This window comes from Ambystoma mexicanum, chromosome 4q (assembly GCF_040938575.1).
Source record: "Ambystoma mexicanum isolate Mex_15411 chromosome 4q, UKY_AmexF1_1, whole genome shotgun sequence".
Classification (NCBI taxonomy): domain Eukaryota; kingdom Metazoa; phylum Chordata; class Amphibia; order Caudata; family Ambystomatidae; genus Ambystoma; species Ambystoma mexicanum.
In genome coordinates, this window is record NC_090928.1 from 1,026,387,635 (window position 1) to 1,026,407,597 (window position 19,963).

General features: G+C 51.4%; 1 protein-coding gene across 2 annotated transcripts in view; it reads left to right on the forward strand.

Moving 5' to 3' along the window:
* Positions 1-3,368: 3,368 nt before the first annotated feature.
* Positions 3,369-19,963, forward strand: part of TGFB2 (transforming growth factor beta 2) — a 562,825-nt gene continuing 546,230 nt past the window's right edge. Inside the window, exon 1 of one of the 2 annotated variants that reach the window (XM_069608582.1) lies at positions 3,369-4,624. In XM_069608582.1, coding sequence (XP_069464683.1) covers positions 4,279-4,624 — 346 coding nt within the window. In that variant the 5' untranslated portion in view covers positions 3,369-4,278. The remainder of the gene's footprint in view (positions 4,625-19,963) is intronic. The other variant, XM_069608583.1, reaches the window with a different exon arrangement.

A 19,963-nucleotide genomic window follows, 5' to 3' on the forward strand; every position in this document is an offset into this window, starting at 1 on the left:
GAAATACGAAACATGAAGGACCATCTAAAATTCAGAAAACTCCTAAAAACCTGCTCTTCAACTCAGAACCGACGAAAACGAATGAGCAACACCCACACCCCTCGGAATGAGCACACATATCACAAGACGGAGGACAAGACCATACCACGGGAAGTGCAGGGAGGTGGAGAGACATCCGAATAGCAGGGAGACTCTGGTTCCCATCCAGGGCCCTACCGGAGGCTAACGAGAGCGATGGGAGCGACCTAGGCTGAACCACAGACAAAGGGCATAAGAGTTGAAGGGGAAAGAGTGGTGACAAACAGATAAACCACAGGGCTTAGGTATCTCAAGGGCACAGGGAAGAGGTCCCCCCTCCCCTAAGGGGCCCAGGCAGGCAATGGCAGATGCACACCAGGATATACCAGGGACCAAAGCGGTGGAGACATCCATTAGTCTGAACACGGGTGCAGAGGAGGCATCACCACTAAATAGCCCTGCAGACAACCCACAACCATGCACCGAATATAGGAGGGCGTCCCCCCCCCACCAAACACACCACAATACGCAACACTGGTAGGCGCGCATACCACTGGTGGTCAAAGCGGAGGTGGTATGATGGTCTTCCACCACTAACCAACTCAGCCCTCTGCTTACACCTCTCAAACTCTAAACAAAACACAACTATACCTATATTGCACAACAAACCGCACGCACTTCATTACACTGCAACAATGAAGGAAACCACACATAGCCTTGCACAACAGCACATGACAACTACTGATCGAAAAATCCCACCCACGCTCAGCGAACAGTGTAAACCGAACTGAAGCTGCCAACAGCACATAACAGCTCTCTTATGCTTTTCCCACTCAGTCCTACTAACTTATCCTACCATCTTGCTTTTCAGATCAACTAGAGCACCACTCGGTGGTGATAGTGCGTTGTATACATATCCTTTAACATAACATACCATATATGTCCTGCAATGTACCGACATTTTTTTCTTAGGGTGAGTAATGTGATCAATCAAAGCTGCAGAGCCCAACTTACATTATTCGGTCAAATGGGTTTCTTACTGACTTACTATAAGACATCTTTCAAATTTAAAACTGTGGACATTATGTTCCCATACTTCTCTTTGTTTTTAAGCAAATAGCCAGTATTGGGTTCTATTAAGACCTACTGTATTGCGTGACCTGGGCTGGGGTCACGCTCCTCAGCCTGCCCCCTCTAAGGATGAGAGAGTTCCCCCAGTAAATGTTTTCCATTTCCAGCACTGGCAATAAGGAAAGGGGCACCCACTTCATTTGTTACAAATACAGTTATAACATTTCTCTCGCTCTGTGTCGTGAAACTCTACTGAGAAGGACGTCACATCACCCACCGAATGAGTATGCTTCAGATGAAACACTATTGGTCAAGTAAACCGACAGGACTGTGGAGCAGAGAACAAAGTGGGTAAGGGAAAACAGCATAGCGGGATGGGCCGTGGGAAGGGAGATGGAGGGTGAATATCGACAAAAGAATAACGTAAGTGAAACCGTGAGAGATAGAGAAAAGAGAAAGAAAGAGAAAAAGAAAAGAGAGAAAATGGAAGCGAGTGGAGGGAGAGAAAAGAGTGAGAACGAAAGAGAAAGAGAGGGGCAATTTAGAAACGAATGGAATGAGACAAAATATAAAAACGTATTGCCATGGGCGTAATTATAGGCGGAGACAGGGGGGTTTTGTCCCCCCCAACTTCTGTGGCATGCCTTTTTCTACCCCCCATCTTTTGGAGGGAGGGCAGGGTGGCCGCAATCATCAATTATGTAATTGGACAGCGCAAGCCCAGCTGGGGTGCTCAGCAAGGCTTGCGCTGTCTCATTACATAATGCAGAGATGCCTGGCAGCTGCGCTGCAACACATTCAGGGCTGGGATGCCCTGCGTGGCTCAGTCCCTCACCCTGGCTGGCCTGACTCAAAGTCAGCAGCCAGGGTGCTGAACTGGGTGCTGCAGGGCCTGGCACCTGTGCTGTCACTCTAGCAGCATCACTTCCAGGGGCCATCAGCACAGAGCATCGCTTTTTGGCTTTGTGTTCGTGCGACACACAGACAGGAACTAGGAAGCTCAATCAGCTTCCTGGTTTCTGTCTGGAGGCACGTGAGTGCGAAGAGGTTAGGTCGGTGTAACATGAGACGTTGCTCGGGCGGCATTTGAAAGCAGAGCAGAGCAGAGGTACTTTAAAAAAAATGTATAATGTTTAATTGTGTTTGTGTATGTTCTGTCCAAGCCCTCTGAGGCAAAATACATGCAAACGTCCTAATTAGCATATGAATTGAACCATCAGAAGTGACTTCACAGAAAAGGACATTGCAAGGCGCATCATCAGTCTTTGATACTTGGAGGTACCATGGAAGTGACTTTAGAGTAAGTTGCCATAAAAAAGCCAAGGGACAAATTACTTTGTGGTGCAAAATACCTAAATTGCACTATTGTTGTATGTGGAGCAACTCTATAGTCATTAGGCTTTTCCATTATAATAGCATGATACATTAACATAAGCTTTGAAGTGAACCAGAATCACTTACAGAGATGCCGATAAGGCACACTGTGATTAAATAATTTGCTAAGGATCACGCACTTGGTTAAATGGTGAAACTGGGATGTGGACAATTTAAGCGACAATGCACTTCTTTCCATGCTTAGTTGATATAGATATCATCCCTTTAACGCGGGTCGGATCTGACGCTGCAGCGTCTCTTTTCTTCTTTTTTTGTTGGGTCCCCTGCCACCAATACTGAGGAAGCAGGGGACACCCCTGTAACCTCCGAAGCCAAAAATACCAAGCAAAAGCTGAGGGGGCACCACTGCTCTTCATGTTCGGTGTGGTGGTGACCAAATTGGGTCAAATCTACAATTCGACCACATTTTTTGGAACAATTTTGCCGAAACGATCCCTCAGAGCAACCATCCGCCCTCCCTTCTCCCCACCCCTTTCATTCAGTTGTCATGTCCCCCCCAACATTTTCAGCAGTTACTCCACTGCGTATTGCAGAATAAAGAAGGAAAATAATAACTGATGCAGTAGAGAAATGTGGGCATGTAGTGCGAGCTTAAGAGGTGGGGTAAGAAGGTGAGAGTGAGCTTGGAGTGAAGCTTGAAGGAGTGAGGGAAAACGAGATCCAGATACTGGGAGAGCACGAGGTGGGCATGTAGTAAAGCTTACTCGAAGAGCAGAGAAATGTCTTGAGAGACTAGAGAACGGGGAAGAGAGGCACACGGGGAAGCGAAGGTTATTAACAGAGAGAGAGAGGGGGGAGGAGGAGGAGGAGGAGAGACCGGCAAACTTGCTCATAAGAGGGCCGAGTAAGAGCACCCAGGGCACACAGTCCTCTGCGTAAGGGCTCGGGCCGTCAACAGTTGGGTACTTTTCTTTTTTTGGTGTCTGGCGCTTCCACTTGATATTTTAATTCCCAGGCTGGGCGGTTCGGAGAAGTTCTGACTCCACGACAAGTGCGTGCGCCTCTGCTGCTCCCCGGCGTTGAGGGAGAGCCGGCTCCGTGTGGGAGGAAAGTGCGGGAACCCCCGCCGCGGCTGTGGTGTGTGAGGAGGGAGCCGCCTGCTGCCTCCGCTGCCAGTAGCCGGCCGGCCCGCGGTGCATGTGCTCAGCGAGGCGGGCCCGCTGCTGCCGCCTGCTGGACACGGGGGTGGCTGCCGCTGATCCCACGCTCTGGCAGACCTCCTCCTCCCCCTCACCCCCCCCCCCTCCCGTCCAGCAGAAGCAGCGCTCCCCATCCCTGCGCACACGTGTAGCCTCTGCTCCAGTGCCTGCCGACTGCCCTCCTGCGCAGGAGGGGGACCGAGGGCTCGTCCTCCTGGAGTGCTGCTACTTTTCTTCTAGCAGGAAAGACTTGCCTGCGAGCTGTTCTCCCGCTCCAAAGCCTGGCTTCTAGGATTTATTCGGATGCCCATCCAAGGAATTCAACATTTAGTTACAACAAACTGGCCACGCCATTTGCCAAAAGAAATCCTTTTACCAGGCGTGTTCTGGATGTTTCTACTTAGTATAGCCTGATATTTTGACTTTTTTGGGGAGTCTCCCACACCATAAGAATTTATATTTTTGTATTACTACTTGTAGCTCTTTTATATATATATTTGACATATTTTTCTATTGCGTTGTCAGGTTGCAGCATACGCTCGTGCACCCTGTTTTTCAACATTTGGAAAGTATTCGCGCAAACGCATCCAGCTGGGATTTTTTAATTTTTTTGTTTCAGTTTTTGACAATATCAACCATTTGGGTGTGGAGGAAGATGCAGGGCTGCCTGCTGCTCGTGTGCCTGACCCTGGATATGGCCACGGTGGCCCTGAGCCTGTCTACCTGCAGCACGCTGGATATGGACCAGTTCCTGAAGAAGCGCATCGAGGCCATCCGAGGCCAGATCCTGAGCAAGCTGAGGCTCAGTAGCCCGCCCGAGGATTTCCTGGAGCCCGAAGAGGTGCCCACGGATATCATCGCCATCTACAACAGCACCCGGGACCTGCTGCAGGAGAAAGCACAGCAGAGGGCCGCCGCCTGCGAACGGGAGCGAGACGAGGACGACTACTACGCCAAGGAGGTGTACAAGATCGACATGATGCCACACTACTCGCCGGAAAGTAAGTACCAGCACCAGTCCTTCGGGGGGCTTCCGGCAGTCAATGCCCGGTGGTAGCATGCCACCGCCACTGGGCACAGCTCTCATAGTGATCGATTGCTGCATCTCATGGTCAGGGGCAGAATGCAACCCCACAACACCAGGAGAGAGCTCTCGCAGTGCCATGTGTGGAGGCAGCATGCGACCTCCACATGGGCAGTTCTGATTGTGTTCCCTGGATCCCTTGCTCGTGGGCAAAATGCCATCTCTAGACTGCAAGCCACTTCCACACCAGCAGGGCTAGATCTCACAGTGCCACCTCTGCATCCCGTGCCCACAGGCTAAAAGCCACTTCCACGCCAGCAGAGCTAGATCGCACAGTACCGCCGGCAGCCCGTGCCCATGGCCTGCATGCCACTTCCACGCCAGCAGGGCTAGAACTCACAGTGCCACCTGAATACCGTGCCCACAGGCTGCATACCACTTCCACGCCAGCAGAGCTCGATCGCACAGTACCGCCGGCATCCCGTGCCCATGGCCTGCAAGCCACTTCCACGCCAGCAGGGCTAGAACTCACAGTGCCACCTGCATACCGTGCCCACAGGCTGCATGCCACTTCCACGCCAGCAGGGCTAGATCTCACAGTGCCACCTGCATCCCGTACCCATAGACTGCAAGCCACTTCCACACCACCAGGGCTAGATCTCACCACGCCACCGGCATCCCGTGCCCACAGGCTGCATGCCACTTCCACGCCAGCAGGGCTAGATGTCAAAGTGGCACCTGCATTTCGTGCCCTTCCACACCACCGGGGATAGATCTCACGGTGCCGCCTGCATCACATCTCGAGGACCAGCTGCCAGGTTCACACCACAGGAGACAGATCTAACAGTGCCACTTCATCCCGTGTCCCAGGGGTTGCATGCCACCTCCACACAACCAGGGGTAGTTCTGACAGTGGCTCACGCATCACACCCCAGGGGCAGCCTGAAACCTCCACGTCATTCGGGGTACATCTCGCTGTGCTCCCTATAGGCCAGGGTCAGGGGCAAAATTCCAACGCCACACCACTGGTGACAGCTCTCACAGTGCCACCTGCATCGCATGCCCAGTGTCTGCATGCCACACACAAGGGGATAGATCTCAGAGTGCCACCTGCATTGTATGCCTAGGCAGCCTGCCACCTCCTCTAACACCGGGGATCTTTCTAAAAGTGCCACCTGCCTCCCATGCCTAGACAGCCTGCCACCAGCATTAGGCACATCGCCCTAAATGCCATCTGTATCCCAACGGCCACCCGTAAAATGCCACCCTCCGAAGGAAACTGTCCCTTTACCACCATCTTGCAGAAGCATGCTCCCCCCCCCCTCCCGCTCCTCCACACCGTGGACAGCTCAAACACATCAGCCCCCAGGTGCACTGTGGCGCACCACCGCGGGGTCTAGCTCTCGCAGGCTGCCTGCCCTCTCCAGTCCATGCCAAGGGGAGGCATGCCACCCAGATGTGGCTACCTCGGAGACTGGTGTCTCCAAGCATGTCACACAGCCCTTCTAAGGGGAGGCGTGACTCACGGGGCAGCCTGGCATGTTTGCCTCGTCCACACCTGACTGCACAGGCCTCAAAGTACCCCTACTTTCCAAATCCAGCTCTCCTAAAGCTTGTGCACCCCCACCCCCCTTTGACCCTAAGGCCCTAACGTCCATCGTCTTCCTCCACACACCCACGTCTTCGAAGTAGGCGCCCACTTCTGCGCCACGGAGCACCCCTTCAATGTACCCTCTATCTTCTACGGTAGGCAGCGCCCCCCTGACACCCACCTATTCCGTCACTGAGCGCATATTTCACAATCTACGCGCGCCCATAGCCTGCCCCCTTTCCCCCTTTAAAGGCGCCGGTTCCCCTCCTTCCCGTTTTAGTATTAGGCAGGCGCGTTCGCCTTTTCTAAAACGCCTTCTCTACCCAGGGGTCGCCTAGCAAAACAAGCCGTCCCCTGCACCCCTATAGCTCGTATTCGCCGCAAACCAATCGGAACTTGCCTCCCCCTCTGCCCTTGGGAGTGTAGACCCACTGCTTCATTTTTAGCCCAGCTTTGGGGGAATGGTGCCACACGACTCAGCCCCACTCCTGGTTCAAGACCGAACCACGGGTACTGTAGGGCACTCCCGAGTCCAGCCCCAGCACTCCTACCACACACCGTGCAGTCGGGAGGACGCCTCCATACACCATCGATGACCCTCCTGCCTCAATGTGCACACCCCGAGGGCGTGAGGCCCCAGGGTTCCTACTCCTCCCACGCATGGCATGGAGCACCCCAGCCGCAGCACTCCTAGCACATACCGTGATGTCGGGAGGATGCCTCCATACACCATCGATGACCCTCCTGCCTCAATGTGCACACCCCGAGGGCGTAAGGCCCCAGGGTTCCTACTCCTCCCACGCATGGCATGGAGCACCCCAGCCGCAGCACTCCAAGCACACACCGTGCAGTCGCGAGGATGCCTCCATACACCAGTGATGACCCTCATGCCTCAATGTGTACACCCCAGGGGGCGTGAGGCCCCAGGGTTCCTACTCCTCCCACCATGGGGCACCCCAGCCGCAGCACTCCTAGCACGCACCGTGCAGTGCTGAGGATGCCTCCATACACCAAGCAATGACCGTCCAGCCTCAATGTGCACACCCCGAGGGCGTGAGGCCCCAGGGTTCCTACTCCTCCCACGCATGGCATGGAGCACCCCAGCCGCAGCACTCCTAGCACACACCGTGCAGTCGCGAGGATGCCTGCATACACCAGTGATGACCCTCCGCCTCAATGTGTACACACCAGGGGGCGTGAGGCCCCAGGGTCCCTACTCCTCCCACCATGGGGCACCCCAGCCGCAGCACTCCTAGCACACACCGTGAAGTCCTGAGGATGCCTCCATACACCAAGCAATGACCGTCCAGCCTCAATGTGCACACCCCGAGGGCGTGAGGCCCCAGGGTTCCTACTCCTCCCACGCATGGCATGGAGCACCCCAGCCGCAGCACTCCTAGCACACACCGTGCAGTCGCGAGGATGCCTCCATACACCAGTGATGACCCTCCTGCCTCAATGTGTACACCCCCGGGGGCGTGAGGCCCCAGGGTTCCTACTCCTCCCACCATGGGGCACCCCAGCCGCAGCACTCCTAGCACACACCGTGCAGTCCTGAGGATGCCTCCATACACCAAGCAATGACCGTCCAGCCTCAATGTGCACACCCCGAGGGCGTGAGGCCCCAGGGTTCCTACTCCTCCCACGCATGGCATGGGGCACCCCAGCCGCAGCACTCCTAGCACACACTGTGTAGTCGCGAGGATGCCTCCATACACCAGCGATGACCCTCCTGCCTCAATGTGCACACCCCGAGGGCGTGAGGCCCCAGGGTTCCTACTCCTCCCACGCATGGCATGGAGCACCCCAGCCGCAGCACTCCTAGCACACACCGTGCAGTCGCGAGGATGCCTCCATACACCAGTGATGACCCTCCTGCCTCAATGTGTACACCCCAGGGGGCGTGAGGCCCCAGGGTTCCTACTCCTCCCACCATGGGGCACCCCAGCCGCAGCACTCCTAGCACACACCGTGCAGTCCTGAGGATGCCTCCATACACCAGCGATGACCCTCCTGCCTCAATGTGCACACCCGCGAGGGCGTGAGTCCCCAGGGTTCCTACTCCTCCCACGCATGGGGCACCCCAGCCGCAGCACTCGTAGCGCACACCCTGCAGTCGTGAGGATGCCCCCATACACCGAGCGATGACCCTCCTGCCTCAATGTGCACACTCACGAGGGCGTGAGGCCCCAGGGTTCCTACTCCTCCCACGCATGGCATGGGGCACCCCAGCCGCAGCACTCCTAGCACGCACCGTACAGTCCTGAGGATGCCTCCATACACGAGCGATGACCCTCCTGCCTCAATGTGCACACGCCCGAGGGCGTGAGGCCCCAGGGTTCCTACTCCTCCAACGCATGGGGCGCCACAGCACCCCTAGCACACACCCTGCAGTCGTGAGGATGCCTCCACACACCGAGCGATGACCCTCCTGCCTCAATGTGTACAATCCAGGGGGCGTGAGGCCCCAGGGTTCCTACTCCTCCCACGCACGGGGCACCCCAGCCGCAACACTTCTAGCACACGCCCTGCAGTGACACGAATACCCCTCCGCCACAGGGCACGGCGGCGACATAGGCCCATATCCCTTGGCTTGGCACATGAGATCCTACTGACCTGGCACCACGATCAATGAACACTCCATATTTTTCGCAAAACAATTATTTTTTAGAAAAAAAAGCTAACATTGTGCCTGAACTGTTCTGAAATAAACGAAAGACCTCGTTTCTGTGTGATTGATTTGGGCTGATAGGGTGGGGGTGTTGGGGGTTTGTCGGCACCTGTCCCTGGAAGATTCATAGCGTTGCTGGCCACCTACTTCAAGATGCCTGCTGGCATGTGCCCACTCTGTGCCCATGCATCCAGACCTATCTGTGTGGTATGCCTGACAGACAACATGCTTTCTCCCCGAGCTGCACCCGTCATGCCATCGGCTGGTATGTGCATGTGTTCTAAATGCACACCCCTTGGTATTTACTGGTAATGTCTGTAAACCACCCCCACATTTTCCTTTCTGCCTCTTTTAGAATGAGCACAACGCGGCTTGAGCCCTGCCCCCTCCCACGACGTGGGTTCTACATGGTGTTATTTGGGAGAGGCGGGGGTGGGGCGGGGACCAACGCGCATCGCTCATACAACTTGCGTGCTTGCACAGATCTTCGCTCATGCATACTGCTGGTCGGAGGATGGCGGGGTAGTGCTTCGAGTCGGTGGGGCGTGAGAGAAGGGTTAGCGCGGTCGAGGGAGAAGAAGGAAGGTGCAGCGAATAGGGGAGGCGGTGAGAGCGCACAGCTGAGCGTGGCGGAGGGAACAGTGATGCTTTCACATGGAAGGATCAGGGCTTAGAATGAGACCGTAAAGGACTAGGGTGCCTGAGTAGAGGCGAGGAAGGGTGTGGAAGAAATGAGTGGTGATTATGAGCAGGGCGACTGGACATGTGTTGTGGGGACCCATTTCAACATGTCTGTGGGCACTATGGCCTACAGCTGGGGAACCACTTTGAGGCACTGGAAGGGCGCGTTGATTATAATGAACATATAAAGGAATGTAGTGAGGGGTTTAAATGTTTCAGATTATCACAGGCCAAGTAGACCACGGGGAGCTGAAACACTAAATGGCCTCTGAAAATATATCAATCACTGTTTGTCAGCAAGGTACTATTGTATTCGAACCTAGAGTAAAAAGACAATGAGGTGATACTACATTTGCTGGATACTGCAAAGTATGAGGCAAATGAGGGCCTGAAAGCGACAGCAAAAGCAGCCTTGAGGCCCATTTCAACTGATAAGGGTGAACAGTCTTGTCCCGGTCCCTAATTGTGAGCGTCAGGGGCCAGAGAGCAGTGGTGAAACTTAAGAAGCAGCAGCGAAGTTGACAATGCACAGCTGAGAGGATGGAGTAAGTGTGGGAGTGACAGAGCACGTGCGATTGGGAAAGGCAGGAGGGCGAGAACTCATAAATGATATGGGTCGTGGGTGTTGCTGTAGGTTTGAGAGGGGCAGAGATGGAGCGCGAGTGAGTTAGCAAGGCTGGTTGAGAGCTGGATAGCGACCCGAGGCGAGAGAATGGGTACGAGTGGAGTGTTGGGGGTGAACTGTAAGGGGTGTGTATGGTAGAGAGCCTGGGTGAGAGTGCAAGGACATGAGAGACCTGGTCTGAGAGCATGAGAGCATTGTGAGATATGGGGAAGGGGGGCCGCCGAAAAGAGGGGGTAGGAATGAGAGGACCGCGGCAAAGGCGAGAGAGCGCCTGAGCGTGTGTCCCAGTGCTGCGCTCTCTTGCCCCGACGCCGCCCCAGAGGCCCCTTGCGACAGAGCGACACCTGATACGTGTGCTCGTGAGGCAGAGTTTACAGTGCGAAAACAAACAGTGCCTGTTACTTTCTCATAAAAAGAAGAGAGGGCCGTCCATTTTCCACGCTGTTCTCCAGGAAAGGCTGATAGCCGCCTTCGTAATTACTCGGCGCTTTGTGTGTTCAGATGCAGCATAACAGACTCAGTTCCGCCTCCACACCGAACACTCCCTGGCAGAGTGGTGCGCAGCAGGGGGTGGTAGCCGATTTCGGTACCCAGATAATGCCCACCCTGTGTTCTGACGTGTTTAGCATTACCAAGAGCCTTGGTCAAAGCCGTCCCCATTGTACGAGAAAAACATAAGCTTTTCAGTTAATTTGCGCGATGTTATTACAGAACCATAGTTTGTAAAGTCCCATTTAAACCCCGCCCCTCCAAAAAGCTTTCTATGAACTTTCTCCCGTGTTCTAATTAGAAAAAATGTCACAATTGGGGCAGGTTTGTCACGTTCCCTTTTTAGTTTTGGCTTTTACGTGGCTAAAGCGCCACCTGTAAGCCAAACGACTGCATTCGAGTACTGCCAGGGGGAAATGGCATACAAGGAGGGACACAAAGCTTGTAGGTGTTTCGTTATTTACCCATCCATTGACTGTCCATGGCGCTGCTAATCCACATGGTCCTTTTCCCACCCACTTTCTGCCCCTCCCCGCGCAAAACACATCCTTGTAAGATCTCTGTGAGCTAACTTTATTTTCAAGCCTTGCCATCAAACCTTGTGCTCAAAGTGTCTGCCAGCATTTTTTCCAAGTAGTCTTCTGAGAGGTAATGACTTAATTGGAACTGTAAACGAGCTACTGCTGTAATCAAAATGTTTTGACCAGGTCTGCCTTCAGCCACTCGATTTATAAGCAGAAAGTCCTGGCGTCATGTTATAAAACAAGCACTGGCAAAGGCAACATTTTTGGCTTGTGTATAAGTATAAGGCATTTGCCAGACACTGCTATTATATGTACTGACAACATTTTGCAGCTCTACCAATGATGGACAGGTAATACCACTACAGCAGTTCCTGGCAAATGCCTTTCCCAAGCATACACAAAAGCAAAAGCTTTTGCCTCCACCAATGCTTGTTTTCACAGCATCAATGAGCCGCATGAGCGTCAGAACACAAGTCTCAGGGTGGCAGGACTGGGCCATGGGGAGAGTTTGGAAGCTGTACAGAATGCCAGAGCGTAGAGCACGGGTGAGAGAACGGTGGCGGGCGAGAGATAAGAAGCGTGAGTACTGGGGATGCCTCAGAGTGCAAGGGATGCCTCAGAGTCCGGGAGCTGAAGTGATGGCGATGCTGAGAGTGCAGGGGTCTGGGAAATAGAGGACATGGCTGAGAGTGATGGTGAGATCCGGTAAGAGTGAAAGGCTGTGGGCGGTTGGGGGCGGTGGGGACTAGCAGTGACAGTGAGACAATGGATTGTTTATGTGTGTGTGAGAGAAAGGAATGAGCGAGAAAGAGCGTGTGAGTAGGGGTGAGCTTCAGAATACAGGAGTGAGAGAGAGGGAGAGCAGGGGCGTGAGTGAAAAGGGATGACAAGAGTGTGAGAGCTTTGTTGAGAGTGGGAAGGTAAAAGTGAGAGTGAGACAGCAGAGATGGGAGAAGGGATGAGAGTGAGAGAGCCATGGTATACCTGAGAGTTAGAGTTGAAGTTCCTGTGAGATTGCAGGAGTATGGGGGCGGGGGGAGAGAAAGTGAGCCAGTGGTGAAAACACGAGAGCACTGGTGAACATTAGGGAGAATGGGTGTAAGAGTTAGAGAACTGCAGTGGGAAGGCAGTGATGAGGATTAGAATGGTCGTTTGAGAGACAGAAGAGAGAGAAAGCAGCAGCGAAAGAGAACAGACAGGCCCGGCTGAAGATGTGTGGGGGCCCACATCAACATGATGGCCCCCCCTTGCTTAGAGCAGAAAACAGTCTGAGGCACCTGTGGGGTGCATCCATTATAATGGAGGCAAATAAGGTGGAGCTTAATAGCCACTGATAAGCACAAGACTGTCAGCCAGCAGGGAGCTGAAACACTAAATGCCCATTGAAAGCTATACATCCTTCTTTGTCAGCAAGTGGCTGATGTGGAGGAGCCAGTGTTAAAAGGCAACGAGGTGATAACACTTCTGTATACCCCAAGGGAAGTGACAGTAGAAGGGCTCCAGCAAATGCAGCTTGCAAGGCGAGCGCTGCAAAGCGCTCATTATAAGCCCCGGAACGGAAGTAATGTAAAAAGGAATATATTGCTGTGTTATAAGACTGCTGCACGGCAACATGAGGACAGTTTCTGCCTCCCCACCCGTGAGTCTCAAGGTGTCTTTAAACTGAAAATGTTGAAAGGCGCTGACACCGTCCCTGTGAATTGAGATGAAACTGAGTTGCAGTGGCTGTTCCCAGACAAAATGTAATAGCAGAACATATGTATTTAGTTTTGGTGTTTTAAACATTATGCATGCAGAATTAACCACTTCAAATCCCACTACTAGGCCAGACCCCCTCTCTCTCTCTCTCTCTCTCTCTCTCTCTCTCTCTCTCTCTCTCTCTCTCTCTCTCTCTCTCTCTCTCTCTCTCTCTCTCTCTCTCTCTCTCTCTCTCTCTCTCTCTCTCTCTCTCTCTCTCTCTCTCTCTCTCTCTCTCTCTCTCTCTCTCTCTCTCTCTCTCTCTCTCTCTCTCTCTCTCTCTCTCTCTCTCTCTCTCTCTCTCTCTCTCTCTCTCTCTCTCTCTCTCTCTCTCTCTCTCTCTCTCTCTCTCTCTCTCTCTCTCTCTCTCTCTCTCTCGTATTTTTGTCTCTGTATGTTTGTCTGATGCTGTTGCCTTAGGATACATAGATACAATGCCAATTTGCATAGCTTCACCTGTTGTCACCGCTAGAGGGAGCTGTTGCCTCAGGCTATGTAGCGGTCCTACTGTGTCAATGAAAACCTGCACATTGGCCCTTGTAAACAGGCTCTTACACAAGTCTTGCATAAAGAATTCACAAAAATGCTGGATACTTTTTCCTTTAATACCTGGAGAAATCTGATACACTTAAACTAGCTGGATGTGGGGAGGTGAATGCCATCTTTGACCCTCTCACCTCCCACATCTAGGGAATCGTCCTGGGAAACCGTATGGTGGCTGGAGGGTCTTAACCTTAACCACCCATAGCAGCTGCCCACAATGTTGACATATTCAGGGTTACACTAGAGCTCACACCTGATCATTGTGGTTGATGGAAGCACTGACTTTCACCACTTCATAATTAAAGTAAGTCTGAGACAATAAGTGCCAGGGCTCAAACATAAGTGCCAGGGCTCAGCCCTGGCACTCACCCCTACAAATTAAGCCCTGCCCCAGAGGAGTAAAATGATCCTCTTAAATATATCAAATATTCTGGATTTTAGCCTCCAATCTTTCAATATTTCAAGACAAACACCGCCCAGTGCCCATAACCATACCGGTTAGCAGTATCCCCACAAATTAGCTCCAGACATGACACTTACTCAACCGCTTTGCAAAAGCACACCATAGCAAAGCCGCCTCGACTCTGCGACCTACACTGCCCACTAATTTCTCGTAGAGCTCTTCCTTATCCACCCATCGAAGGAAGGACGCTCTGCCAGTCCCCTTCTCGTGCTGCGTCGAGGCACTGGGGGAATGCCTTCTACCAAATCCCAGTATGGCTGTATACCCGATATACCCACACTCCATTTCCCTCAGGTTATATACCACTCATGGAACCCCTGCCAGTCAAATATGTGGTCCATGCCCTTGAATACCTTTCCTAATGCATCTGCCAAGCAATCTTGCGCCCTGCGTACCAGCAAACCCTGTCTCCAACCCCTACAAATGTCATCAAACACCTGCCCAGATGCCTGTATCCCTGGCCAGTGGTACCCCACTTTCCCTATTGATGAGGCCGCACTGACCTGTAGCTTTGCAGCTATGGGGTGTTGCTACCAGGAGATACCGCGTCTCCAACCGCCACCAATGCAACCATACATCTTACCCAAGGCATGCACCTATGGCATGCCATCCTTTAATATCTTTGGAACTAGTCCCAAGCTGAATTCCATGAATCTGTGGCAGAATGCCAACTGGGCACCCCTGCCCACTCTGCTCTCCCGGTCGGGGCAGCCCATCTGACCCCCTCCACGCGCTGCCAGAGGGGGATTAAGATTTGCTGGGAATGTGATCCCACTGATGTCAATGGAGGCAAGTCATATTTGGATGATAACCTACGTTTGTTGTGAGGTATATTTCTTTGAAGACGATGGAAGACCTCTTTGTTTGGGAGGGTGAAACTAAGTGCAGGGCAATGAGTGGGGGAGTTGAGAGGCATGCTCCTCTTGCAAGCAGTGTGCATGCCACCCCCCCTCCCCTCGCCACTCTATGAGGAGCAGCTGGGTGGAATCTGCTGACACACCACCTGGGATCTCCAGAATGTGCTACTATATAATGGGGACCACCTGGGCCTGCACAGGGACCCACTGTTATTTGGAGCGACATGCCGAGATGGCCTCCCTAGAAAAGCTGACTAGATTATTTATCCTGATGCAATGATTGAAACTGGTGTGATTTCTACGGGTATATGATTCACGATGCTCGGCTTCCCGTTGTTGTGGTGTCACATGGTCTGGCACATAGATTTGTCTACTGCGCATGCGTTGGTTCTGTCCGCGCACAGTTTTCTGATGGGCAGTATTTACTGTTTTGGAGGAATGTTCCAGTGTGCAGTGTGCGAGACCTGGCTCCTGAAGCACTGGAATAGCTCATGTGTTCAAACTGAGAACTGCCTGTCAATCCTATTGCTCGTTTATTCCATTTCTTTGTAAAACGTTGCTGTCAAAATTACCATTTGATACTAATATTTATTATCTGAATAAATAATTAATGAACTATCTGAAAATTGAACTAACATTTAAGACCCACAAAAGTGTACGGGGAGTGGATGAGGGGGCCTGGCTCTCTGGTTTTGCTAGCTCGGAGTAACCCGGGGCAGGTATTTAGGACCCATTTGCTTTGAAAGTTCCCCAGTTGCCAGTTGTATGCTCACTGGATGTGTTCTGCACACTGTGAATAGAACCCCACCCCCACCCTGCTGCTTAGGCTGAACAGTTGACGCTGTGTCTGTTTGAGTGCCTTTAAGACATCTATGCCTCATTCTTGGATCCATGAGACTTTGCTAATTGTATTTGCCAAATGGCAACTTTACAGATTTTTTCCCTGACGTGTTTGCCTCTTTTTTTTACCACAAAAAGCGGCATGAGACTATGGGGGTCATTCCGACCCTGGCGGTAGGGGGTTAACGGCACCGGTAAGGATGCTTGTGCCGTTTACCCCCTATCGCCCTATTACATGGTTCCTTAGCGGGTTCCACCAGGGCCGGCTTTACCACCTGGCCCTAGCGGGACCCGTTAAGGGACCATGGAGCTAATAACGGGCCCGCAATTTGCGGGCCTGTTATTAGCTCCTTCCCCATTCCCATTGAGCCCTATGGGGGCTCAAATGGGAATGGGGAATGCTTTTCGAAATGGGGACTTACCTGGTCCGCATAGGTCAGAATGTCCAGTTAAGTCCCCATTCCGACAACATGGACCCGGACCAGAGTTTGGAGGCAGCCATGGTGCTAATAGTGGGTACATCTCGAGGCTTTGTTCTTGGCGACCTGTGCCTGTCCCGGATTACCAAATAGGCAAAATAGCCACTGTCCTATGGGCCTCACTCCTTTTAGGGGCCCCGTGAAAACGGATCAAAATAATATTGATTTGATCTTGAAAGAAAATTACAACTAAGCTTTCTTAAATTGTTTTCAATAGATAGAAAAAAATGAATCAACTAAAAGAAACAAAAACTTGACATTAAAAGGTCGATAGAGAAAATACTGTATTAATGTAATAACAAAAATCAGGCGCAAACTACGTACGTGAAATGTACAGTAGTGTTGGTCATCTCCATCTAGAGGCCGACGTGCACCCTACTTAGTTCAATGTTCTCCCAGTAGAGCGCGCGCACAAGAAACCTCCCGAAACAAAGCTTTCTGTGAGTTAGTGTGTCACGAGAGTTCCTGCCGACACCGGCGAGAATATATACCCGACATCTGCGTTACTGTAAGTTAGCTTTTCTGAGTTATAATGAAGTTTGATTAACTGCACCGTCTAATTTAGCAGAACAAATAAGTTTGAGTCCCGTCTTCGACAATAAAAGCAGAACAATTACATGAAAGGGTTCAAATAGATTTCCCGGATCCTGGAAAATCCGGCTCAGTGACCAGCCCTATGCATACATGACGAGAAAGCCAAGATACCACTACTAGCCTTCACAGTGGCATCTGTAAATGCCCAAACTGCACGGCAGAGTGGGCATGTACAGATTTGGGGTGGGCTGTGCCTGCAAGCAAGGTCTTCTGTGTTGGTGGACAGACCTGGCATCACACACTGGTGCATAGGAATATACTGGACAACTTCCAGCAAAACTAAGAAGCACCCACAGAGTGACTCACCAATAAAGAAAGAAACAAAAAAAAAGAACAGACCTTTTTGCTTTTCGGGTGCTTTTCCAGAATGGGAAGTAAAGGGATGTGCTCCCAACAACAATACATATTTATAAAATATGATCAGCTGAGAAGAATTTGAAATAGTGGCAAAGCTATATGGCACGCTGAAGGTTATGATAATAATTGTGAAGTCGCGTGGATCTTCACATGACGGCACTCAATTCCTGACAACTGGGTTATCCTACTAAAATTGTCAACATAGATCAGGGGGCAGCTGAAGCCTCGTAGCGGTCAGCACATAATCCCGGGGTCAAAGCTTCAAATCCTGTCAGGTTGAATCGCCCTTTAAATGGTCTGTAGGTGGATTCAATAGAGTGCCTGAGCACCGAGAGCATCTTTCCCCCACTACCAAAGCCTAGAGTCATGTCATTATGCAGGGAGAGCTGTGCCAAGGCCTGCTCATTTCATTGCCTAAGTAGCGTAGGAAGGTGGCAATGTAGAACGGGTGACAATGCATAAGGCCATGCAACTTTTTTAAAAGTACCGTGGCCCTACAGAACTAGAACGGGACGTTTCATAGGTCTGGCAAAGATTTTAGCTACAAAACAAATCATTTTGTTGACCTCACTCTGTGTGCGCAGATCTTTCCACTGCCAGGCTCATTCAGCCCTGTTTTTAGTTTTGCCTACGAGGTGGCACTGTACGTGCTTCCTAGAAGCTGACACATCGGGAAGGAAAGTGAAGCTTGCAGAGAGATGGCTAGATGGCATTGTAAGTGCTTCCCAAACCTGAAACATCTGCAAGAAAAGTGAAGCTTGCAGAGAGACGGCTAGATGGCACTGTAAGTGCTTCCTAAACCTGAAACATCTGCAAGAAAAGTGAAGCTTGCAGAGAGACGGCTAGATGGCACTGTAAGTGCTTCCTAAACCTGAAAAATCTGCAAGAAAAGTGAAGCTTGCAGAGAGACGGCTAGATGTCACTGTAAGTGCTCCCTAAACCTGAAACATCTGCAAGAAAAGTGAAGCTTGTAGAGAGACGGCTAGGTGGCACTGTGCTTCCTAAACCTGAAACATCTGCAAGAAAAGTGAAGCTTGTAGAGAGACGGCTAGATGGCACTGTGCTTCCTAAACCTGAAACATCTGCAAAACACCGCCAGCGACCATTACAGTCCCAGTGGCCGTTCCCACTCACTTTTTGCGCATCCATGCCCACAACAGACCTCCCTGCCAAAAACAGTGTACCCTGTCATGTACACTACTGTCCTGCACGTGCTTGCATTACCCACAGACATTGTCTATCTCTCTATCCCCCTCGCTCTATCTCACTCCTCTCTCTCTCCCTTTCTCCCCCACTTTTTCTCTCTCTCTCTCTCTCTCTCTCTCTCTCTTTCTCTCTCTCTTTCAATCTCTTTAATAAGAACTCCAATCTCAGTGGTGGCTATCCTCAGTTGCCATTGAGTCCTTGTTGTGCGGCTGGTGGTTCATGAATTTAGTCATTAATACTTCAGATGAGCAGGGACGCCAGCTCAACACCAGAGCCCCATGCAAAGATGGCTTCCTTCCCTCACCCATGTCTTCAGAGCCACTCTGTTCATATGTGCCAGGAGAACACTCCTTCTGTGCCCCAATCACATTTGCGCAAGTTGCAGCCATGCGCTATTTTCTCAAACAAGGGTATATTTTTGTTCTTTGTTTAGGGAAATAGCTCAATATAGGGCTGGCTGGAATCTAGCCGATGGGCCTGAACTAAATGAATGGATGGGTAGATATCTAAATATCCATCAATGATGTGTTCCATATATCAAGTAAAGCATTGATGTATAGATGCACAGTATTTACTCAAGATCACAAGGCTTTACCACTACATTAAATAAAATATCACTTAGCACGCAAACTGTGGAACGCCCTGCTCAACGCTCTCAGAGCTGAGACATCACTCAGAGCTTTCTGCAAAGGCCTCATAACCACACTATTCAACTAACCTCTCTCCTCATGCACTGCCTGTAACTAAGTATGCATCTCCCATCACATTGCATGTAAGTAAGCCTGATTTTTGGCTGTATACTGTTTTTTTCTCTGCAACCAGTCATGTCTCCTGTAACAAGCGCCACGATGCATCCGGGCTGCTGTGCGCTATATAAATGTGAATAAATAAATAAATACATGTTATGTTAAAGGATCTTGCACCGCGCACTGTCGCCACTTGCGTGGCCTCTTGGCACTCTGGCGGATCTGCAATGGGTGGGGGTTGGGAGTTTGTTAGTGGGGTTGAGCAGGAGAAGAGCAAGAGAGCTTTGATTTGCTGTTGGCAGATTCCGTTATGAGAAACCGGTCACTGGGCGTTGGTGAATTTTCAGTCGGTAGCCATCATGTGGTCTTGAAGTCTGGTAGTGTATGGTTTGGTTTCATGCAGGGTGTTGTGAAGTGCGCACCGTTTGTGGTGCTGTAGAGGTATGGCTGTGTTTTAGTTTCGAGTTTGAGGGTGAGCATGCAGAATGGTAATTTTTTATTATGGTTAGGAGCAATACATTTCCTACCCCCAACCGTTCATCTAAGTGTGACACATTAATGTTCCCAACAATCCCTCTAAGTGCGGTACATGCCCTATCCCCAACAAACCATCTAAGTGTGACACGTTAATGTTCCCAACAATCCCTCTAAGTGCGGTCCATGCCCTGTCCCCAACAAACCATCTAAGTGTGACACGTTAATGTTTCCAAGCATCCCTCTAAGTGCGGTACATGCCCTATCCCCAACAAACCATCTAAGTGTGACACGTTAATGTTTCCAAGCATCCCTCTAAGTGCGGTACATGCCCTATCCCCAACCAATCATCTACATGTCCTATTCCCAACCAACCATCTAAGTGTGACGCATTAATGTTCCCAACATTCAGTCTAAGGGCCCGATTCATGGAATTCTT